General features: G+C 41.9%; 1 protein-coding gene across 1 annotated transcript in view; it reads left to right on the plus strand.

The window, feature by feature from the left end:
* LOC132776435 (fatty acyl-CoA reductase 1-like) overlaps nucleotides 1–25397 on the plus strand; it is a 60638-nt gene extending 35241 nt beyond the window's left edge. Inside the window, 5 exon segments of the mRNA XM_060778091.2 lie at nucleotides 3147–3214; nucleotides 14433–14604; nucleotides 19592–19721; nucleotides 23090–23217; nucleotides 24384–25397. Coding sequence (XP_060634074.2) covers nucleotides 3147–3214; nucleotides 14433–14604; nucleotides 19592–19721; nucleotides 23090–23217; nucleotides 24384–24546 — 661 coding nt within the window. The 3' untranslated portion in view covers nucleotides 24547–25397.
* Nucleotides 25398–25848: the final 451 nt, after the last annotated feature.

Here is a 25848-nt window from a genome sequence, read left to right on the forward strand (position 1 = left end):
TGCCTGCCCTGTTTGGCATAGGTCTGCCCATGCAAAGCAGATGAATATAGTATTGAATGAAACATGCAGAATAATCACAGGATGTCTTAAACCTACACCTGTTGGTAAACTCTACAAGCTAGCTGGCATTGCCCCCCCCCCCTCCTCCTGATATGCAACGGGAAGTTGCTGCTTATTTATTTGTCGTGTCAGGGCAACCAGTCGATTATATTACATTTCTAACAGAACAAAGCTAACAAATAGACAAAATACAAAATTTGTGAGTTTGGTAGTTGATTAAATGTCCTTTGACCAGTATCTGGCCACTTGGAGTGCTTTTGGTGTTGCTGCAAGAAGGTCCTCCATTGTGCATGTGGCAGGGCTCAGGTTGCATTGCAGCATATGGTCTGTGTTTTGCTCTTCTCCGCACTCGCATGTCGAGGATTCCACTTTGTAGCCCCATTTCTGAAGGTTGGCTCTGCATCTTGTGGTGCCAGAGCGCAGTCTGTTCAGCGCCTTCCAAGTTGCTGCTAAATGTGAGATTGGACACTGTGAAAGCCACCCACTACATGGCTACCAGCCTCCTCCCAGTAGACTCAAATCAAGGAAAAGTTTTATGAGAACTACCACTCCTCTTGGCATCCCCCCAGCAACAGCAAGGGTATCCCTCTGGGCAACTAAACCAGGAAATCCCAACTGGATGTCGCACCTCAGAGTAGATTCACCTTGCTGAAAACACCAAACTGCACACAGCCAGAAGTCTTTATAGTTTATTAAAAATAAAAGGTAAAAAGTTCTTAACAGCAAAGGTAAATGTTCTAAAAGATCAATATAAAATAGCACTTTGAAGCTTAATCCAAAAGGCACCAGCAAAGTGAAAAACCCAAGAGAACATGACAAAGTCCTGAAACCATGAACTCAGTAACTGCAAGATAATCCAGTCAAGCAAAGGCAAGCTTCTGGTTAAACAAAAAGTTGCTTTATCAAAGGTTTGGTCTCAAACACACTGCTTAATACCCTTTGCAAAACATGAAGGCGTTTCTGTGGCCTCTGGCCTCCTTCTTGTTAGCTATTCTCACACTCCTTCGAACTCTGAATTCCAAATAGTCAGCCCGATCTAAGGTTCCCATTTCGTCAAGGTCAGTCTGTTTGTTAGTGTCACCCTGTTTCCCTGCTTGCTCATGATCAGGCTGAGAACTATCCTCCTTCTCTGAGTCAATCTGCACCTGCACCTGGCTATTTTCAGCATCAACACTCTCATTCCTTGCTGTGGGAAACTGCACTTCTTCATTGTCTATAACAGGGAGGTCTATAACAGGGACATTTTGAACCAGACTGTGAATCTGAGTCGCATCATCCTCATCAGAGACACTTTGTGATTCCAGCTGAGTCACAACAGTGGATGCCCCCCCCCCCCCACGAGGTCTTCCTGCAGAGGCAAACCAAGAATGGGCAACTTGGAAGCCCCTGAATAGACTCAGAAGTGGAGTGGGCAGCTCAAAAGACAACCTGGCAAAATGGCACTACCTAAAAGAATCCCACACCTTATGTGACTGTGGAGCAGAACAGACAACCCTGAATCTGTATTCTTGTCCACTATGCCCTGCCTCATGTACAGAGGAAGAATTGTTGGAGGATACAGACAATGCCATTGCTGTTGCCTGTTTTGAGTCAAAAGATTTGTAGCCACCTGCGCTCCTTCTATTTTTATTGGTTTTATACTAATTTATACAATGCTTTTGATATGAAATAAATAAATAAATATTTTTTTGTAATGTAACATAGAAGTGAATCATACAGTTGGAAGAGACCATAAGTGCCATCCAGTCTTGCAGGAAAACACAATCAGCACAACTCTGTGTGGGCTGGTAGACGCAAATAAACAGAAGCATTACCACAATTTCTGAACCAAAATATTCCCTGCAATATAATAAAGTGTTTGACTGGACCTGCACTTTAAAAATGTACCTGTTCAGAATTACAAACAAATTCAACTTAAGAACAAAACTATAGAACCCATTTTGTTCACAACTTGGGGACTGCCTATACTTGGAAACGAGTCTCACCAAAGCCATCTTTGTTTAGTTTGCCTGAAAAATGTGTGTGACTATTGATTATAGACATATTTCACTTCATTACAATATTCTTTTTAAAAATGTGTGTGAGATTATATTCTTGGTATGATTGCATTGGTTAGTATGTATAAGGACCTCGTCACATGAAGTCATTTGTCGCATAAAGAAGATTTGCCAGGTAGCTTGGTGAATCCAGTGGGCAGTAGGGGATCTGGTGCCCCGAGTACCGCATCACCCACAGCTATACTTCCACATCACATTGGGGGGGGGGGGGGGGGGAAGCATTGCTGCCCAGTTTCCCAACACACTCACCCCATTGCTGGCAACATGAATATGCTGCCTCTTATTAGGACGCATCCAGCACAGTTTGGGGACAGAGCTCCGTCAGAAGTAGTTTTACATAGTTTGATGGGATCTGGCAGGCTTCCTCCCCAAACTGTGCTGGATGCATCCTATGATGAGTTAAAAAGTGTGTGTGATAAAGTGGTATATGAGAGAGATTCCATTTTTGGTCAATGCTACTTCAGAGAGAATGCTCAAACTTTTCTTCAGCTCATAACCTAGCAGTAGTACAGTTTATTGCCGAAGGCTTTCATGGCCGGAATCACTGGGTTGTTGTAGGTTTTTCTGGGTTATATGGCCATGTTCTGGAGGCATTTTTTTCCTGACGTTTCGCCTGCATCTATGGCATTGGCAAGCATCCTCAGAGGTAGTGAGGATGCTTGCCATAGATGCAGGCAAAACGTCAGGAGAAAATGCCTCCAGAACATGGCCATATAACCCAGAAAAACCTACAACAACCCAGTAGTACAGTTGTAGAAAAGCACCCCAGTTCAGTGGACCTAATCCTAAGAAAATGTGCCTGAAATGCTTTCTTGGGACTCAGCAAAAGGAAAGGGGAACCCCCATTTATAATATCCTCCATCTTTTGTTTGTGATCCATGTACTTGCAGCCTTTCCTCCCCTGAGTCCTCGTACATAACACAGCAGGGTGAGCATCTCTGGGTAATTCATTCCTAAAAAGTAAAGCTTCCTGCATGTAAGAATAAAATGTTTGTCCAATCTTTATTTATCTCCTTGCTTACTTTTCAGACCCAAATCAATGTTGATATACAATTGTACAACTGGTGGCATAAATCCATTTCATTGGGGAGAAATGGGTAAGTTATCATTGCAATGCATATCACATGGAATTCACATTTAGGTATGACATACAGTACTATAATTCTATAATTCTACTATACTATACTATACTATAATTCTATAATTCCATTCAAAGCTCAATGCTCCTGTTGTCCTTCAGTGTCCTTTGTTTTCATGTAGGTTTGATGACTTATGAGGTGATTCCATATTGATTATACTGAGAGGTTTTTTTTAAATAGGCTGGATGGCCATCTGTGTGAATACTTTGCGTCTTCCTACATGGTAGGATGAGGTTTGAGTGTGTGGCTTTTGTGGTCTCTACCAAATCTATGATGCTTTGAACCATGCAAGCTTTTTATTTGCTTACCGGATTTTTTTTTGTCAAAATATTTTAGAATTGTCCTGCACTTTTACAAATACTTCTGAAATATGCAAATATACTTAAAGCAATAAAATTGTTTTAAAAATTGACACTGTGCAATAATCATCATAATGTTTTAAGGAATATAAATATTTTCAGAACTTTGTCTCACGAGTGTAATGACTCACAAATTGGGTACATTTCTCTCCTTTTTTAGAATTACCCATGTTTTATTGTCTACCATCAAGTCATTTTACTAATACTTAAACCTTAGTCTCTTGAGAATATATAATATACTACCCATCCCTTTCCACGCATTGCTGTGGCCCGGTCTCTGTATATGTGTTTATGTGTGTATATTTTTGTGTATATGTGTATATGGTTTTTTGTGTATATGTGTATATGGTTTTGTGTATATGGTTTTGCGCATGCGTTGTAACGTAATTTTTGTTTTTTGGCTTTTCAAGTCTCTTCTGCTGTGTTTTTCAGTGTTTTTATGAGTGATGGTTACTCATTGGACTGAGAGGTGTATTGTGTCCAAAGTTGGGGTCAATTCATCCAGTGGTTTTTGAGTTATGTTAATCCCACAAACGAACATTACATTTTTATTTATATAGATTGTGCATATTTGCTGATTTCTCTTACTGTTTAGATGCTGGAACATTATTTTTAAAATGATTTTTAAAATGATTTGTGCTTTCATGTAATAAAAATCTAAGTAATATGTAGTGGCATACCATATACACCTCAAGTTTAAACCACAATTTCCCTGTAGAACAGAAATCAAAGAGAGGTGTGAGATCATTGTGGCAGCATTTAGAGTTGTTTTAGGTTTGCTAGTTATTGCAAAAATGAAATATGCCTAATAAATAGTGCATTCTTTAACTCCAAAACTTACCTGTTCATCAACTGAAAAATCTTTATCAACTGTCCTGGAAGAGGAATTCCACAATATAAAGCTTGCTAATTATATTCAGTTTGCTGATCCAGATAGGAGCAAGCTATATCATTCTTCCTTCTTCCTTTAAAAATTGGGAAAGTGGCAGCCAGTCCTACTTAGGTGGGTTGCATGCATTTTCATTTATTTTGCCAAAGTTGGTTCCCATCAGCTAGTGTTTGTTAATGTACTTTGGAAGAATGTAAATACAGGATGGTGGTCCATTTTAGTTAATTGGCCAGATCAATTACCGTTGAAACAGGTGGCCTTTCTGGCAAAGGCCCTGAAACACGTGTGTCTCCTATTTCACATACAGTGCACAGAAGTAAGGTCCCTCATGATTCAGGAGGAATGTCAGAGTCCAAGCCTGAGAACTGAATCTTGATGAGGTAAAAGCTGAGTCTTGCAGACATTTGTCATCATTTGCTGTCAAGTCGATTTTTTATTACAGTGCCCCAGTATCAACTAGATGAGATTTCTGACTTGACCTGATGGAGACTAGTTCTTTGATGACTTGCTGACTCAAAGATCCCATTGATATTCAACATGCAGCCCCTCTGGCCAAGAGGCATCTATGTGTAGTAGGCTCATGCATTTTGGCTAACCTCAATCCATTTCTGCTGGCCAGGGACCAGTTGACCCTCCCCCCATATCTGTTTTTGCATGGCTCCCAAAAACGGGTGGGTAGCTGGATAGCCATTTTTGGTCTGTAGCCAAAAAAATGTTGTTACATCCGGCCCATTGGAACTTACAAGGCTCTCTGTTCCTGGGAGCCTTTTCTGTTTTCCTTCAAGGGAGCCTGGGTGTCAGCAACGGGGTTAAGAAAGCACCCTATCCAGCCCATTATAGTGGGGGGACTTCCCACAGGCTCCCCTTCCATATCCTTCATTAAAACCTGGATTAAAAGAATCAAAGTTAAGATAACACTCTTTCTGCAATCCTTTCCCTTCTGTCTGTAGAGGAGACTGAGTTTAATGCTTTGTTAAAGCTGTTTCTTTCTACTCTAGAGGAGACAGGCTGCAGGCACATGCAGCTTTCCAGCGCATTTAAGGAGGCTTCCCACTTCCCAGGGAAGAAAGAGTGATCTCCCTGGGCTTCCTTAAAAAACCCCACTTTTTGCTCTACTGCAAGCCCTGTCTGGAATGGGCAGGGCATACTTCAATCTCTGGGTTTAATGCTTCCTTAAAGCTGTTTCTACTTTCTGCTCTAGAGGAGAGGTAACTAGGTGGTAGTAGTTTTCTGATAGTGAGGGTTTTCGTTCAATTCCCTGGGATTTATTACTATTATTATTATCTTTTAGAAGGCGAGGAAGGGGAGAAGACAAAAAACTAAAAGGGTGACTCTCCCAAGCCCCCCGTCCTCACATGTCCCCAACTCTTTGATTGGGGCAGCAAATCGCAGCAACTACGACTCCCAAATGACAAACTCAATTTTTTTTTTTGAATGAGGGCCACTCCTTGCGTTAGTAGGTGTCTTGTGGCCAAGTCTGGTGGCAATTCATCCAGTGGTTTTTGAGTTATGTTAATCGCACAAACAAACATTACATTTTTATTTATATAGACTAGCTGTCCCCTGCCACGCATTGCTGTGGCCCAGTCTGGTGACCTGGAAAATCAAGCAATGAGAAAGTGCTGTTTCTAATATATGTAATGTCTTTATGCTGGTGGGTCAACAGTATTTCTTGCTGTTTCTTTGTCAGTGTTGATGTGGAGATTGTCTGGTTTGCCTACTCTAGAACATGCAACATATCATTGTCCTTCTGTAGGGGTCCCTTTCAAATCTATGAGACTATATCTCTGTGTGTGTGAATCATATATACGTATCTATCTATAGCTATGGCTGGATTGCTCTTTGTCAGGAAGGCTTTGATTATGTTTTCTTGCCCTGGTGAAGGGAGTTGGACTGGGTGGCCTTAAGTATTTTCTGTTATTCATGGGAGTTCTGTGTGGGAAATTTGCCCCAATTATGTTGTTGGTGGGGTTCAGAATGCTCTTTGATTGTAGGTGAACTATAAATCCCAGTAACTACAACTCCCAAATGTCAAGGTCTATTTCCCCCAAACTCCATCTGTGTTCATATTTGGGCATATAGAGTATTCGTGCCAAGTTTGGTCTAGATCCATCATTGTTTGAGTCCACAGTGCTCTCTGGATGTAGGTGTACTACAACTCCCAAACTCAACATCAATACCCACCAAATCCTTCTAGTATTTTCTGTTGGTCATGGGAGTCCTGTGTGCCACATTTGGTTCAATTCCATCATTGGTGAAGTTCAGAATTCCCTTTGATTATAGGTTAACTATAAATCTCAGCAACTACAACTCCCAAATGACAAACTCATTTTTTTGAGTGATGGTCACTCCTTGGGTTAGTAGGTGTCTTGTGGCCAAATCTGGTGGCAATTCGTCCAGTGGGTTTTGAGTTATGTTAATCCCACAAACAAACATGACATTTTTATTTATATGGATTAGCCGTCCTCTGCCACGCGTTGCTGTAGCCCAGTCTGTGTTTTGTGTGTGAATATATATGTGTGTGTGTGTATGTGTGTGTGTATATATATTTGTGTGTTTATATGAGTACATGTATATTGTATATATGTGTGTGCTTGTCTATATGCATATTTGTGTGTATATATGTATGTATATGGATATGTGTGTGTGTATGAATGTGTGCATGTGCATATGTATATGAGTGTATGTGTATATGTATATATGGTGTATTTTGGGTTTTTTTTAAAGTCTGTTCTGCTGGGGTTTTGTGCGCGCGCGTGTGTTTATGGGTGATGGACACTCGTTGGACTGTTAGGTGTATTGTGTCCAAATTTCGTGTCAATTTGTCCAGTGGTTTTTGAGTTCTGTTAATCCCACAAACGAACATTACATTTTCATTTATATAGATTTAAAAATCTTTACTTTGAGTTGATTTTCCGCCCATCAAACATTTCTCTCTGGGCTATATGAATCTACACTGCCATATAATCCAGTTCAATAAGTTAGTTAAACTGCATTCTGAAACTGCATTATATGGTGTGTAGATCCAGTCTCATATAATGCAGTTTAACTGCATTGAACTGCAGTATATGAATCTATACTCACCATACAACCCAGTTTTAAACTGTAATATATGGCTGTGTAGATGGAGCCTAGTTCTCGTTCTTCAGCAGGAGTGTGCTGGACTAACTTCTAAAGCAAAGCAAAGCAACTCTTGACTGCAGTTTTCAATTACCAATTACCTGTTCCCAAAATGCCTAAGGAGTCACAAACAGCCTTCTGCTGCTCTCTGTAGCTGATACAAAAACCCTTCTGCTACTCTAAACAGATGCTCTGTTAAACGATATAGTTCTGATCTATGCAGCCTCTGCCTGGCAAGGACCCTCCATTGAGTCCTTCTGGTGGCAAACTGCTTTCTCTAGTCTTTGGCAGGCACTGGCACTGGGAGAGTAAGGCCCCTTTCTTTTCAAGCCCTCCGAGCTGCTTTGCCAAATGTGACACTCCAGTCCACAAATATTTAAGAAAGTTAAATAAATAGCTCCGCAGAGGCCTAAGAGGGCTGCCACAGTTTTTGAGGATTAACTGCTCTGAGTTCAGTCTTTGCTTTCCCTTTTCCCCAAAGTCCTGTTCCAGTTTTCTTAAAGGAGCAGTAAAAATAATAACAATGATTTAAAAATAGCTTGGGTCCTAAATTAACAGAAAAGTCAGGCAAATCCATCTTCATCTATTAAGAAGGTTATAGCTTCTTGCTATCTAGCACTAAAACCATTCTTGGTCAGACCACACTTGGAATACTGTGTCCAATTCCAGGCACCACAATTGGAGGGAGATGTTGGCAAGCTGGAATGCATCCAGAAGAGGAAGACTAAAATGATCATGAGTCAGGAAAACAATCCCTATGAGGAGCAGCTCAAAGAGCTGGACATTAGGCTTGTTTGATCAAGAAAAATTTTGGTTCTAAACTCGCTTCGTTTCCAGGGGGCGCCAGCGTTTCGAATTTCAGAGGACTTCCGAAATTTAAGATTTCGAAATTTCCAAAATTTCGTTAATTACGAATCAATTCGTTAATGGTGGACGCGATTGCACAATGCGCAAAAAACACCTCCAAACGGGACAGGGGGAACTTCTGAAGCATCCCTCTCCCTCTGTTGCTGACTGTTGGTGATAAAACTTACAACTAACAGAAACCAAATTAAAATAAATTCAGGATGAAATTAAAATACATTAAGTTAGTAAAAATACAAATTAAAATCACTTAAAATTAATAAAATAATAAAATAATAAAATAAATAATAAATAATAAAATAAAATAATAAAATAAGTAATAAGATAATAAAATATCTCCAGGAGGAGGAGGAGGAGGAGGAGGAGGAGGAGGAGGAGGAGGAGGAGGAGGAGGAGGAGGAGGAGGAGGAGGAGGAGGAGGAGGAGGAGGAGGAGGAGGAGGAGGAGGAAGGGCAACGCTGGCACCTTTTCTCTCCTTCTTTCCTGTCTTAATAATTACGAAATAATTACAAAAATTTGGAAAAATTGTTTCGATTCTTAATTACTCCTCACACTATTCCTGCATGGCTCGATATTGGATCGTAAGCTAATTTAAATACGAATTAATAACGACTTTAGAAACTAACGAACACGATCAAACAAGCCTACTGGAAATGTTTAGCCTGCAGAAGAGAAGGCTGAGGGGAGACATGATGGCCATGTATAAATATGTGAGAGAAGTCATAGGGAGGAAGGAGCAAGATTGTTTTCTGCTGCCTTGGAGACTAGGATGCAGAGCAATGGCTTCAAACTACAGGAAAAAAGATTCCACCTGAACATTCTCTCATAACTGTGAGAGCTGTTCAGCAGTGGAACTCTCTGCCTCTGAGTGTGAAGGAGGGCTTATCCACACAGCCCTATATCCCAGAATATCAAGGCAAAAAAAATCTCACAGTATCTGAGTGTGGACTCAGATAACTCAGTTCAAAGCAGATATTGTGGGATTTTCTGCCTTGATATTCTGGGATACAGGGCTGTGTGGAAGGGCCCTGAGTCTCCTTCTTTGGAGGCTTTTAAACAGAGGCTGGATGGCCATCTGTAGGGGGTTCTTTGAATGTTATTTTCCTGCTTCTTGGCAGGGGTTTGTCCTGGATGGCCCACGAGGTCTCTTCCAACTCTATGATTCTATGATCTGTATGACAAAAGAGGCTGATGGTCTCAAACTGAGGTTTATAGACTCTCCCAAACACTTCATAGATGCCTAATGGGTCATATGTAGCCATGGCATTTCATGAGTATCAACATTGCAGAAGTTATTAATGAGGAATACTACACAAGTTAGGAGAGCTTGCAGTCATTTCCTTTTACTTGAGCCTCCTGTTGGGTTAATGAAGTGCAAACTACTTTTGCATTTTGAACTCAGTTTCGGATAACTGAATTCATCCGGGTTAACCTGAGGTGTCGTTTGGATGACCCATCATGGGTTTTTGGACCTGTCTGACCCAGGATGGACCCAAAACATGGAGGAAATGCCTCCACACTCTGAACCACACAATTTGGAGCAAAATATTTTGAAAAAAATAAAGGTTCGGAGGGGACAGATGTGGAGGAAATGACCTCCTCACTCCTAGATGCTTTAGTGAGCACTTCGGTGCACCCTACACAAACACACACACACTTTGACCATATTCTGTACACTCTTGATTTGTGCATTAACCCACCATATAATCCTTATGAAAATTAAGCTTTAAAATTTGTCAACTTTTTTACATATTGGGAAAAATATTTTCCTTGTAAGAGAAGTTGACAAACTTTTTTTGGTGCATTCAAATTATTATAATGCACAGAAACACAAGGAAGACCCTTCATCTATTTCAGCTGCCACTTCATTGACCTCAGTGGTGAAGAGAACTGACTTAATCCCCTCTCCCACTATCATTCCCTCTTCTTTCGGTGTCCTATCTTATTTAGATTGCAAGCCTGGAGGCTTGGAACTGTCAAATTATCACTTTGTATACTGCTCTAATAATCTTTGAGGCTATACCATTGTCTTGTGGGGTTCCTCAGGGCTCAATATTGTCTCCCATGTTGTTTAACATCTACATGAAGCCGCTGGGGGAGATCATCCGGAGTTTCGGGGTACGGTGTCATCTGTACGCGGATTATGTCCAACTCTGTCACTCCTTTCCACCTGCTGCTAAGGAGGCTGTCGAGGTCCTGAACCGGTGCTTGGCCGCTGTGACGGTCTGGATGAGGGCGAACAAATTGAAATTGAATCCAGACAAGACAGAGGTACTCCTGGTCAGTCGCAAGGCCGAACAGGGCATAGGGTTACAGCCTGTGTTGGATGGGGCCGCACTCCCCCTGAAGACGCAGGTTCGCAGCTTGGGTGTGACCCTGGACTCATGAGCCTGGAACCCCAGGTTTCGGCGGTGACCAGGGGAGCATTTGCACAGCTAAAGCTTGTGCGCCAGCTGCGCCCGTACCTTGGGAAGTCTGACTTGGCCACAGTAGTCCACGCTCTGGTTACATCCCGTTTAGACTACTGCAACGCTCTCTACGTGGGGTTGCCTTTGAAGACAGCTCGGAAGCTCCAACTATTCCAATGCTCGGCAGCCATGATTTTAACAGGAGCGGAGCGCAGGGAGCATACAACCCCCCTGTTGTGCCAACTCCACTGGCTACCGATCTGCTACCAGGCTGAATTCAAAGTGCTGGCGTTGGCCTTTAAAGCCCTAAACGGTTCTGGCCCAAGCTACCTATCCGACCGCATCTCTGCCTATGAACTCACCAGGACTTTGAGATCTTCCGGGGAGACCCTGCTCTCGATCCCGCCTGCTTCTCAAGCTCGGCTGGCGGGGATGAGAGATAGGGCCTTCTCGGTGGTGGCTCCTCGGCTGTGGAACGCCCTTCCTATGGACATTAGACTAGCACCATCTCTAATGGTATTCCGCAAAAAGGTGAAGACCTGGATGTTTGTGCAGGTGTTTGAGTAATTTAGTGCAATCTGGTAATAGAACATAGGAATGGAACAATGGACGACGAACCTGGACTACGCTTGGATGATGAGAAGATTGGGTACGGTTGTTTTTTGTAATAATTGTGCATTGTAATTTCTTATTGGTAATTTATGGATAATGTGTTAAGTCAATTGTTATATGTTGTATGGAACCACTGCTGTTTCTACTGTTTTTACTGTTTGTGAACCGCTGTGAGTCGCCTTCGGGTTTGAGATACTGCGGTATATAAGCAAAGTAAATAATAATAAAATAATAATAATAAACTCATAAATAAATAAATAATTTTATTATACAAGCAGTTTTAGTTGATAGATAGCCAGGCCACTTTCTCTACTCTAAATCAGTGGTTCCCAATCTTTTCTTGACTTTGCCCAAGGACCACTCCCCAGCATTAGTACCAAAATCAGTTTTTCGTCAACTTTGGATTCAGTTTGGTTATTTGGGGTGCTGATTTAGAAAACTGCATGGGATAGACCACACCAGCTCTAGTTTCTGATACAGAACATATGCCATCCAGTAGTCACCATCTGCTCGCCCACAGAAAACCATATTTAATAATCTAGAGCTGATGTGGTCTAGCTAATGCAATTTTCTGAATCAGCACCCCAAATAACACCAGGAACAGATCTAAAAACAAAGACACCAAAGCGCTCCCATTTCCAGGCACTTCATGGAATGGCTCCGCCCAGGGGAGGGAGGCGGAGATGAAACAGGAGTCAGGGGGCTTGTTATTGCACCTTTCGTAGTTAGTCAGCCTCTTCCCTCCTCACATCCCCATTGCCTTGGCACTATAAAGGGGTTTCACGAGACCAGTAGCTCTCGTTGCAACGGTGAGGCTGCGAACCATATTTTAGTTCTTGGGATCACTGGTGGTCCATGGACCACAGGCTGAGAACCACTGCTCTAAACAGACCTTTATTATAGGGGTATAGGGTGGCAACCTGTGTTAGACGGGGTAACACTCTCCTTGAAGACACAGGTCCGCAGTCTGGGGGGTCCTCCTGGACTCAGCACTGACGCTTGATGCTCAGGTGTCGGCGGTGGCCAGGAGGGCCTTTGCACAGTTAAAATTTGTGCAGCAGCTGTGACCATGGCTCGAGAAGTCTGACTTGACCATGGTGGTCCATGCCTTAGTTACCTCAAGATTGGACTACTGTAATGCACTCTATGTAGGGTTGCCCTTGAAGATGGTTCGGAAACTACAGCTGGTGCAAAGATCAGCGGCCAGATTGTTAACTGGAGCAAGTTACAGGGAGTGGTCAACCCCCCTGTTGAAACAGCTCCAGTGGCTGCCGATAAGTTTCCAGTCGCAATTCAAGGTGCAGTCATCACCTATAAAGCTCTAAACGTTTCAGGACCTGCCTATCTGCACGACCGCCTCCTCCCCTACGAGCCCACGCGGTCCTTAAGATCTTCCGGGAATGCCCTTCTCTCGCTCCCACCCCTGTCTCAGGTGTGACTGGTAGGGACGAGGGAGAGGGCATTCTCGGTGGTGACCTCCTGTCTCTGGAACTCCCTCCCCAGGGAGATTAGGCAGGCACCCTCCCTTGCCACATTCCATAAGGAATTAAAGACATGGATGTTTCGTTGTGCCTTTTAACTGATGATCCCTATGACAAACAATTGTACCGTGATCTATTTTCACTATTTAACCTGCATTCCTATATTACACCATTATTCATATATGTAAGTTAAACTGAGATGATCCTGATCCTGTTTAATTGCTCAGTTTCCATGATATCTCCTGTGCCATTTATGTTCCTATCCACCTTATTGAATTAATTACCCTTTAATCCATTTGTATGTTGGCCTCCTTCCCCCCTTTCAAAATTGGGTTGCTGTTGCTTGATGCTTGTTTATTACTATTATGCTGTTTTGTGTCATTTTAATTTTGTAATTTGCGGTTGTTTTGCTTTTAATTGTATGTTGGCTGGACTTGGCTCCATGCAAGCTGCCCCGAATCTCCTTGGGGAGATGGAGGTGGGGTAGAAAAATAAAGTTCTTCTTCTAGCCATTACTTTTTCATGTTCAGGTATCAAATCTGTTAGGTTTCAGAGTGTTGGGTTTTTTTTAGCAGATTATTTTGTAACTGACGAAGTTACATGGAAGAATTATGGATACATTTCAGTAAAAGCAATTCAATACATTTCAGCATATGAGATTAATCAATTGAGTCAGGTATGCCTTACATAGGTAAACAAGAATTTTTAAATCTAATAGAGACCACTTCCAGGGCTACATTTTTCTCTCACTAAACCTACCTTTTTATGATTTCTACCTTGGTAGCCAAATCTCTAAATCGATGGTTCTTTAACAAGCTAGTGGTAGCTAGTGAGCAGGTACATCTATTCTTCACTTTTTTCCTCTTTTTGTTGTTCATGCATGCTCAGCAAGGGATTCAGGAGGCAGCTGCTGTTCACCTTGAATGTTGTAGGAAGGCATCCATGACTATAAGTAAATCAGTTCAAATAGAATCCCAATTTCTTCCTGCTCAAACTTTATTGCATTGTCACTTCAACAGTAAAAGTCAGTGTTTCTCCAGTCCTCTCAACAATGCTAACAACAACAACAACAACAACAACAACAACAACAACAACAGTCATAATGAAAAAAGGGAGAAATGTGATATTGGCATACATTTAGGAAATTGCGAAGAAGCTGAGCACATTGGCTAGCTCGCTGTGTGTGTATCTGTCATAATAACAATAGTGCCTTAATATATATGTAAAGAATGGATGGAATGAAAATGCTATTCAACTGCAGTTCTATCAGTGTCAAAAATCCCTCTTGTCCTTTCCTTCCTCCCTCCCCCCTACTTCTTTTTTTCCATATCATATGTAATCTGATCATATTAAACACGTTCATGCATGTTTGGATTTTCTGGAAGCACATCTTCAACATCATAGACTTTCTGATGAAAGCATTTCTTCTCTGTTATCATACAGAACCAATCGTCTTATCTACATACGAGAAAATTCCCCTGGAGAAACCCTTTAGAATACCAAAGGGTAACATGACATCAAGCAACCTGGCACATCAGTATTCAACAATTGTCAGTCACATAGCCCCAGCCTTTCTGTATGATTTGTATCTGAGGCTAACTGGGAAGAAACCAAGGTGAGAAAGGCATCCATACTTTTTTTTTGATATTCAAAGCCGTGATCCAGAGCAACTTTCAGCTTACAGTACATTGCAGAATTATTCACGCATACGCCTTTGCTTTTTTCAGATTTTGTTGTCTCGCAACCTGTAATTTTACTGCAGCACAATGTTAAAGTAAACAATAACAAACTGTCACTTAACCTTCCTGAATGAATACTTGGTAGAAATATCTTGGGCAATAGTTAAAACCCATCAGTCTTCTTGGTAAATTTCTGACAGCCCTGTGAATCTTGCTGGTGTTGTCTTTGTCTGTTCTTCTTGGCAAAATTAAGCCATGATTTTCCAAAATGTGTAAAAGTGTGCATGTGCGCGCGGGGGGGGGGGGGGGAGGGTTATGCCTAAATTATCACATAAAAAGCAGTCTTGGATCTTTTCTAACCTTTTGGATAAGAAAAAAATCACACATTGAACCATACATTAAGTACATTGCTTTGTACACACTGAGTACTATTAAGTACTATTAAGTACTTCTAGATGCAAAAGACAGTTCAGAAACTGAGAACAGATCTGTAGATGAGAAATCTATCCAAAAGGTATCCCACCTATTCAATTGCATTGGCGTCAAGAAACCATTTGTACTGTGTCCTTTTCTTTTCCAAAATTAAGACTTTTGATTTATTGTTAATTTTGATGTTATACTTCCTATAGTAGGTAGGTAGTCCCCTGACACTAAGTCCAGTCATGTCTGACTCTGGGGTGTGGTGCTCATCTCCATTTCTAAGCCGAAGAGCCAGCGTTGTCCGTAGACACCTCCAAGGTCATGTGGCCGGCATGACTGCATGGAGCGCCGTTACCTTCCCACCGGAGCGGTACCTATTGATCTACTCACATTTGCATGTTTTCGAACTGCTAGGTTGGCAGAAGCTAGGTCTGACAGCGGAAGCTCACGCCGCTCCCCGGAATCGAACCTGCGACCTTTCGATCAACAAGCTCAGCAGCTCAGTGCTTTAACCCACTGCGCCACCGGGGGCTCCATTCTTCCTATAGAATGAGATAAATGTTCTTAATAACCTATTCAAACCAACCTGTTTAGTAAATAATAATAATAATAATAATAATAATAATAATAATAATAATAATTTTATTTATATCCTGTTCCATCTCCCCCAGGGGGACTCAGTGCGGCTTACATGAGGCCACGTCCATCACTACGGTAAACACAATATAACACAAAAGCATAACAAAACCAGAAAATAAAATGCACAAAATGCAAAACCAATATAATAAGCAAGACAGCAATATCAAATCAAACATTAAAACACAAAGTTTTAGACTGGGCAGGGTCAAATTCAATGATAAAATTTTAAAACACTGGGAGATAGGACAATATAAATTATCGAGGAGGAGGATCTGGGAATGAGGAAGGATTTAATTGCATGGACCATAAAATAAAGTGCTTCTGGGGCCATTTTATGCAAATTTTGGTCAGGGAGTATCTTACATTCAATCATTGAAGGCACATTGGAATAACCAGGTTTTCAGGTTCCTCCTGAAGATTGCCAGTGTGGGGGCTTGCCTAATATCTCTAGGGAGTGAATTTCAGAGCCAGGGGGCCACCACAGAGAAGGTCCTCTCTCTCGTCCCCACAAGTCGCACTTGCGATGTGGGCAGAAGCGAGAGAAGAGCCTTTCCAGAAGATCGAAGAGGTTGTGTGGGTTCGTAGACGGAGATGCGGTCGTGCAGGTATCATGTTATCGGCACACAAATGTGTCTACTAACTATATAAGGGAGCACACCACTCCGCTGTTACACCAGCTCCACTGGCTGCCAATTAGCTTCCGAGCACAATTCAAAGTGCTGGTGTTAACCTATAAAGCCCTAAACAACTCCGGCCCTGTTTACCTCTCCGAACGTATTCTCCCCTACGTACCATCAAGATTACTAAGATCGTCTGGAGAGGCCCTGCTCTCGGTCCCACCGGCCTCACAAGCGAGCCTGGTGGGGACGAGGGACAGGGCCTTCTCGGTGGTGGCCCCACGACTCTGGAACTCTCTCCCACTGGAGGTCAGAACCGCCCCGTCTAGCCTGACATTCAGGAAACGGGTGAAGACGTGGTTGTGGAGACAGGCTTTCGATGAATGAGACAGCACCCTAGGATTGTGGATGGAAGATAAGGTATACTTGTTTTTAATATGATGACTGACCACCGTAGTTTAAATATAGTTGTTATTTTAAATGTGTTATTGTAATTATGAACTATGATATTTTACTGATTGTATGTTTTTATGGTTGTAAACCGGGCTGAGTCCCTCTAAGAGGTGAGAAGCTCGGTATAGAAAACTTTGAAATAAATAAATAAATAAATATAAACCAAATCATTAGAAGCGATGTCCAAAAAATGGAACAAAAGCATAGTCCAACAAAATTGGAACAAAAGTGAAGTCCAAAAAAATGGAACAAAGATACAGCCCTTTGCCAGTAGGAATTTAATTTGCCCATAGCAGATTTCTGTTTATATTAATAAATGCAGCACTTAAATCAATGAAGGTAAGAAAGAGCTGACATTGAGTTGCTGAATATTTTGTTACCAAACCGGACAGGAAAAACTTTTCTGAAATCAGACTACTTCTATACTAAAGCAAAATGATCTTCTGCCAATTCTCTATTTTCTGCGCCCATTTCCATGCTAGAAATGCACTAAAGCATGTCCAGAAAGTTTGATGGGATGATGTTAGAATTCTTCATCTTTGGGGGACCATGCATTTTGAGCCTGTAAATTCAGGGTTTTCCTATATAGACCTTTTCTGAGTGGCTTTCCATATTAACTTGTCTGGAGCTGCTGCTAGACTGCCAACTCCACTGTTGATGCAACAGCGCCCTCTGCAGGACAGCTTGATATCTGCATACCATATTCTCCAACCTTATAGGTATAGCAAATTGCCATATCCAGAAATTGAAACAAGGGTGAGTGACTTTAAATTAATTGCTCAGAAACTGGCCTTGACATGAAACAGCCTTTTCAATCAATAGCAAGAAAGTTTGGCAGATGAAATTCTCATTTTGGGAAATCATTGCTTAATTTTGCCAAGAAGAACAGGCAAAGACAACAGCAAGATTCACAGGGCTGTCAGATATTTACCAAGAAGACTGATGGTTTTGACTGTTGCCTAAGATATTTCTACCCTATTTCAGGAGAGTTAAGTGACAGTTTGTAATTGTTTACTTTGGCGTTGTGCTGCAATAAAATTACAGGTTGTGAGACAACAAAATCTGAAAATGACAAAGGCATATGCTTGGGGCCAAGGCTCAGGTAGCCCACATCTGTCTGCTTGATGAACCAGAGTTAGTGGCATGTTATCAAGAAAAATCTAAAGAGGGTTTTCATAAAACACTCTTTTCTCCTGCAGCTGTTTCTGCCTTAAGAAAAATTGGTAGAACTGAGACTATATAACTTTTTTTTTTTTGTCGTGTCAGGAGTGACTTGAGAAACTGCAAGTCGCTTCTGTTGTGAGAGAATTGGCCGTCTGCGAGGACGTTGCCCAGGGGACGCCCAGATGATTTGATGTTTTTATCATTGTGGGAGGCTTCTCTCATGTCCCCGCATGAGGAGCTGGAGCTGGTAGAGGGAGCTCATCTGCCTCTCCCCAGATTCGAACCTGTGACCTGTCGGTCTTCAGTCCTGCCGGCACAGGGGTTTAACCCACTGTGCCACCGTGGGCTCTTTAGACTATATAATGACTTACTTACTTTTACTTTACTTACTTAGGCGATCCCTCATAGTCCGAGGATGATGGTCCTCCAAGAGTGTTAACCTGGGGGTGGATCCATAGGTGGCTATGGAGCCCTATTCTTGATCTGCATCTTCTCCCACAGTGAGGGCATTGGCAGTCCCCGTCTGGGTTGGCTTGACGTGCCTTCCTCTTGGCATGTTTCTCTCTTTCGCCCTCCATTTGAGCCTTTTCAAATTCTGCAGCACTGCTGGTCACAGCTGACCACCAACTGGAGTGCTCAAGCGTTCTGGGATTCTGGGAGGATTTTCCCAGCTGAGGTTAGAAGGGAGCTACCTCGATAGTTTCCGCAGTCTGTTATTTCCCCTTTTTTGAAGAGGGTGATGATGGTGGCATCCTTGAAATCTGCTGGGATTTTCACGGTCACCCACACTTTTTCAATGAGCTGGTGGAGTTGGTGTGTCAGTTCAGGTCCACCTCTTTAAAGATTTCAGCAGGGATCCCATCAGGTCCGCTGGCTTTGTTATTTTTTTGTTGGCTGATGGCATTGCTGACTTCTTCCAAACTAGGCAGTGTTGCAACAACAAGCTCAACCAGATCACCACCAGGAAGCGTTAACGCTTACCTTTCATTTCTGAGATCTTGGAGAGATTACAGGCGCTCTCAGACAGCCCAGGATTCCACACCAAAGCATGTTGTTAAAACCCACTTTGGCATGGATTTCTGTTCCCACTCCCACCAAAAAGACAAAACAAAACAAAAAATGGGCTTTCCCCAGGAGGTGTGTGGCTACATGCCATTCAGATTACAACTGAGATGACATTTAGCCACCCCAAATTCCCCCAAATTTCCCCATAAAAATAAAATAAACTGTATCTGGCTGCCATAGCATTGCTCATTGCACCCTCCTGGTGCTAGGAAATCACGTACCAGGAGACCGGGGGAAGGGCGGGGGGGGAGGAGGAAAATCCCTAATGATAATAATAATGTTGATGTTGTTGATGATGATGATGGTGATGGTGATGATGTTAGGCACTTTGAACAGAAAGCTTAATTAATTAGACCTTTGAGTGATCCAGGTGGGGTCTTCTCAACTTCTGATCACAGTTTTCAAATGTCATTCCAAACCAGAAACATTACAGTGGTTTTGGGTCTGGATTAGCCAGTGCCATTAAAAGGATCTGATTTTGTATATAAATATAAAGCAAATACTAACCTGCCTATGAACCACTTAGAAGAATCCTACCCATTTCTTTCTATTTTTTTTCTTTAAGGATGATGAAGCTTCTCAACCGCCTACATAAGTCCATGGCAGCCTTTGAGTATTTTGCCAGCTGTACCTGGGAATGGAGTTCAGATAATATGAATGCATTGTTGAATCAGCTTAATCCAAAAGACAAGAAAGTATGTATTCATCAATATCATAGCTATTATCTGTAACATAGTGTGCAGAGTTCATTGAAACAATTCAAATTTCCAACAATCAGCTCCACCACAACCTGGGTTGCTTGCCAAATTAAGAATCTGTGTGTGTGTTCCTCATCTATGATGGCCAACTCACTCTGACCAAGAAAATATTATGCTCCTTAATATATTGAAAAGTAGATATATGGGCTTGAAGTATCTGATCTTCCCCTTCCAAAAAAGCAACCAACTTATATTTGCTCTAGTTATAGGTAGTAAGTACCCACATCCTCCAACAAGAACACAAGCATAACACAGCTGTTGCAGGTGATTATAGTAGCTCCCTCATAATCTATGATCCATAGTCATAAGTAGGCAATAAAACAGAACTCTAGGTCTTCCTCTCAGCATTCCTACGCTAAATCCCAGTGAGGGAAAAAATGCCAGTTGGGCTTTCTATCCATTCTCCAAGCTCTAGGAACTCGGTCATTCAGGTCTTTTTGGCTGATTTTGTAAGGAAACACTTTTGAAATATTTTATATCGGTATTATGGCTGTGTAACTTAATAATTTCACACCACACTGTTGAGGAGCATTAGGAATAATATTCTGATATTCTGAAATTAATTAAAACAGTTTAAATGACAAGGAATGAGTGTGAATTTTCAAGATCACCAGTTCCCCACAAAAATACATTATATTGTCCGTACTTTGAGTCTATGTAAACCTACAACTCCCAGAAATCCCACCCAGTTTACCAGCTCTTAGGATTTCTGGGAGTTGAAGGCCAAAAACATCTGGGGACCCCAGGTTGAGAACCACTGATGTAAACAGTTGTACCACTTTCATTTCAGGAAGTGTCTACCAGTGTTTACTCTGACATTCCACTTTCTCCAGGCTTTGGCAGCTGGGCAGAAGGGATGGAACCTATCTTATTCCATCATTTTGGGCTTTATGGTGTCCACTAGGCATAAAAATTGTGGTGTGTATCAATTGGTGTCTGGAGTGATGCTAACCAGAGTGACAAAGCACTCAGAGGAGGGAGGGGCTAAAGGAGGGAGCAATTTCTCCACCCACCCCCCTTCCTTCTCTTGTTTTGCTTCATCACTCTGGTTATTATCATTATAGGCATAAAGCAGTGATTAGCATGATTATCTTGCCTGTTGTGCACCACAAAGTCCAGAACAATGTGGGCAAGGTACAAGTGGAGGCCCAGCACTGCCAAACTAGTTTCTGATGCTACAGAGCTGTGCAGACACCCACCAGCCCCCAAGCTGGCTCAGTGGCTGGCCATGCGGACCATGGCAACAGTAATCTGGAGTACCCCATCCCTCCACATTTGGGAATTTGACTTTTGAGGATTTGATTCATGCTGAAAGCCAATCATAGGATATGATGGAGGACCTCAAGATTCCTAGAGAGTTGCCCATAGGGTCATGCTAGAGGAACAGATATTCCTAGGGAGGCACTCACTCAAGAAAAAAAATGTGATTTTATTGTTTGGAGTTTTCAACTTTTGCAGGGGTTCTGTGCCCCTCACACCTGTGAATGTGGAGGATTGACTGCATTATCTTCAATAAATTATTGTATGATTGGAAGAATATATTTTAAGTTGTTGAGATATATCCTCTCCACCAGATGTTGATAGCTTATTTTAATTTCATGTTATTTGAAAGCTGCCTGAAAGCCCCAAACCACCACAAAAAGCTTTAAAATCATGCTTAAAGGTGGTGCCATTTGTGTGATGAATAAAGCTTTTCTTCTTTGCCTATCCTGCTAGAGGCAAAAAAAAAAAAAAAAAAAAAACAGCAAAGAAGTTTCCCACAGTTCTGGTAATGGCATCCAGCCAAACAGAGCTGTAGGTTACATGTGCTTGCAACATTGGTGCATAGATGCAATGAGAAGCATACTATATTTCATCACATAATAGTTGCCACTGCATACCGCCATTTGTGGGGTTCCAAAATTGGTGTTTATGCTGTTCCACGCAGAATAGTTGCACCTTTTATTCGCTCACCCATTCATGGACGAGTGAATGAAGGCCTGTGCTACCCTCCCATGCCCCTTCCTCCTTGGAGATACAGGACTTCCCTTGGCTGACAACCAAAAGAAGCCACATAGCTGACAAGGGGGCAGGCACGCAGGTCGGTGTAGCCTTACAATTGCAAGGGGTACAGACGAGCAGGGGGCTGAAGCCTTATACACCCATGTGCCTGCCCCCTTTCTTGTTACAGGGCTTCATTCGGATGCCAACCAAGTGAAGCCCCATACCTGCAGGTTTTTCACCACATAATAGTTGCCACTGTATAATACTTGTGCTTCTGCTTTTTTCTGCCAAACAATGGTGGGGGAAAGTGTGACTTTTACATGGTGAAATACAATATTTTCCCTGACTCCCAAATATCCCAGGCATCTCACTTTTGGTAGAACACCATAAAAGTCTTCATTGGACCAGTGTTATTACCAAGGTGCATGGAGCTCTCCCCACATTGTTTGATGTCTAATATGTGGTGTTCATGGGAGGAGGAGGAGGCATATTTATTTATTTATTTATTGTGTCATCCGCAACCAGAACATTGTATTACTTTTCTAACAGAATAAAACAAACAAACAGATTTTTTTTTTAAAAAAAAACACAAATTTTGCAAACTTTGTAGCTGATTAAATGTCCTTTGACCAGTATCTGGCCACCTGGAGTGCCTCTGGTGTTGCTGCAAGAAGGTCCTCCATTGTGCATGTGGCAGGACTCAGGTTGCATTGCAGCAGGTGGTCATTGGTTTGCTCTTCTCCACACTCGCATGTCGTGGATTCCACTTTGTAGCCCCATTTCTTAAGATTGGCTCTGCATCTGGTGGTGATAGAGCGCAGTCTGTTCAGCGCCTTCCAAATCGCCCAGTTTTCTGTGTGCCCAGGGAGGAGTCTCTCATTTGGTATTAGCCATTGGTTGAGGTTCTGGGTTTGAGCCTGCCACTTTTGGACTCTCGCTTGCTGAGGTGTTCCAGCAAGTGTCTCTGTAAATCTTAAAAAACTATTTCTAGATTTAAGTCGTTGACATGCTGGCTGATACCCAAACAGGGGATGAGCTGGAGATGTCTCTGCCTTGGTCCTTTCACTATTGGCTGCTACTTCCCGGCGGATGTCAGGTGGTACAATACCGGCTAAGCAGTGTAATTTCTTCAGTGGTGTAGGGCGCAGACACCCTGTGATGAAGCATGAGGAGCATCTCCATCCTAAGAACAGCAGTATTCTGCTGACCTAAAACTCTGCATCTCTTTTGCTTTATAGAATATGCAAATTCAGGAACTATAGTCCCTCCTCCCCTCCATTTGTTATATATCACTTCTATTATTCCTCTCCCCCCAATTCTAGCTATTCTGCTTCGATGTCCGCCAGCTGCATTGGTCAGAATATATGGAAAACTACTGCTTAGGAACAAAGAAATATCTTCTGAAGGAAGACATGGCTGGAATTCCTGCAGCAAAGCAGCACTTGAGAAAGTGAGACATACAATATTTCGTATACCTCAGCATCATATGTCATTTCACAGTGGTGCAACAACAACAAAAAAGCGGGGGGGGGGGGGATTCACTCTTATTGTGGTTCTTTTTTGTTTAAACTAGGCCTGTTCTTCCCACATATATTCTTGCAAGGCAGATTTATGCTTTGGGGGTGCGTCAGAAAGCACAACTCTATTTAAAACAAAGTGTACATGGAACAGTCTGCTATTTTCAAGAGGAAAATAGATCTTTTAAGGCAGTGGTCCCTGGACCGCCAGTGGTCCTCAAGAAGGAAAATATGGTCCGCTGCCTCGCCATTACTACTGCCTCGAAACCACGTGGCAAAGAGAGTGATGGGTCTCGTGAAAATCTTATGGTGTCGTGGCAAAGGGGATGTTGGGAGGGGAGACTGATTACCCATGAAAAATTACTACTACCACATCAGCTCTAGATTATTAAATATGGTTTTCTGTGGGCGAGCAGATGGCAAACTACTGGATGGCCTATGTTCTGTATCAGAAACTAGAGCTGATGTGGTCTACCCAATGCAATTTTCTGAATCAGCACCCCAAATTAAAAAACCAAATCTAAAGTTGACCAAAAACTGATTCATAACTGTTTTGGTACTAATGTTGGAACGTGGTCAAAGTGATCCATGGTCAAGTGGTCTCTGGTAAAAAATAAAAGTGGGAACCACTGTTTTAAAGCCAAAACAAACTTCTTTCACCACCACCCTCATTGCAGGGGAAATTCATCAGTGGTAGGGAAAATGTATAGGGGCCCAATGCAACGGGAGTCATGCATTGCCCATCATCAAGAGCAGTATAATTCTAATGTAATAGGAGTGGCATAGTTCTCCCTCTCTTTAGTCTTTATTTATTTATTTACAGTATTTATATACCGCTTTTCTCATCACTAGGGGGACTCTATCTCACATGCCTTTAAAATTGAGTAAACAGTAGAAAGCACAAGCTGATTCTAGTTTTCCACAACCCATGTTTTCTCCATGTTCCTGTATAGTGCAAAGCAGAGCCATTAGAGTGCAAAAATCACATCAGCCCCATGACATGTAATTGGGAGGGGAGAAGAATTCCTTTTGCATCCTAAGTAATGTTTGCCATCAAACTGATGTTCTTCTCTTTCTGTTTTTGATTTTCTCTCCCCAGACTAAGGAATATTCAGTATGCAATAAAAACAACCCTTCTGGTGATCATCTGGCACATATTCATCGCAAAGTCACAAATGGCTCAGAACATGTGGCACTTTGTTTTGAACCTCTGCTACAAGTTCCTAAGCTACTTCAGAGCTTCTAGCACCCTCTGGCATTGAAATACCAGTACAGTTAGTGACCTCCATCTCTTCAAACAACAACAAAGGTGCTTCCAAATTGCAAGTATCTTTGAACTGCCACATCATTGGATCAGCATTCAGCATATACCAGGATTGAAGATTTCAACATTTGGGAACATTTTTCTCCTCCTCTCAGCATAAAAAGTTATCTAAGGCTAAGAAAGGAAGAGAGATTTTAAACAGTCTGAATGTGTCTTCAGCAATACTCAGTCAAGAATGTCAGAACATGAGTGGTGCTTTTTGTACACAAATGAGGCAAGTAGTTGCATCTACTGCGAGCTTTCAGTAAAGTTCAGCCTTATAAAGGGATACAAGATATTAATATTTAATTAGGAGAGTATGTGGTTTTATTGAATTGCTTGTGAAAAACCATGCCTACCCATGTAATCAAAAGTGGGGAAAAAAGTGGAATTGAACCTGGGATATATCACTGAATTTTCTCTGACCATTTTATGAATATAAATTATGCTTTGAATTTTAATGCTTGACTAAACTTGTTTTCCAAATGAAAATATAATTAATTTATTGCATGCAAAACTTAATGCCTTCCTCAGCAGACACCCTCCCCTTCAATTCCCCCAACATTTAAAATACTTCAGAGGAAGACTAGCATACAAAAAAGACAAAAGGTCAGGAGAGAATGCTTCCAGATCATGGCCATATAGCCCAAAAAACCTACATCAACCCAGTAGCAATAGAGCACCTGAACACAATCTGCTTACTATGGAGAGCAATGTTGTGTTTCTATTTTAGGATGCATCTTATATTGTAGAATTAATGCAGTCTGGCATCACTTGAACTGCCATGGCTTGGTGCTACCCCGTTTCCCCAAAAATGTCTTATATTCATTTTTGCTCCCAAAGATGCGCTAGATCTTGTTTTCAGGAGATGTGTTATTTTTCCATGAAGAAGAATTCACATTTATTGTTGAACAAAGCAAATGAGCACATATTATATACTGTACAATAGTTGTCAGTATATAATATATATTTCATACACAGGGCCACAAAAATAAGGCTGTACAGTACCTGGCTCCCACACACTGTCTGGAGACTGTTACAATCTTACACAGCAGTTCCTGGACCATTTGAACAGCAGGAACGGTATTGGAGCTTCTGGCCACCAGGGGGAGCATGCTTCCAAACAAAAACTTTGCTAGGTCTTACTTTTGGGGGAGGCCTTATATTTAGCAAATCAGCAAAACCTCTACTAGGATTTATTTTCAGGGGGATGTCTTCTTTTCTGGAAATCAGGATATGGAATCCTAGGAGCTGCAGTTTG

The sequence above is a fragment of the Anolis sagrei genome, chromosome 5 (assembly GCF_037176765.1).
Source record: "Anolis sagrei isolate rAnoSag1 chromosome 5, rAnoSag1.mat, whole genome shotgun sequence".
In the NCBI taxonomy this organism is placed as follows: Eukaryota; Metazoa; Chordata; class Lepidosauria; order Squamata; family Dactyloidae; genus Anolis; species Anolis sagrei.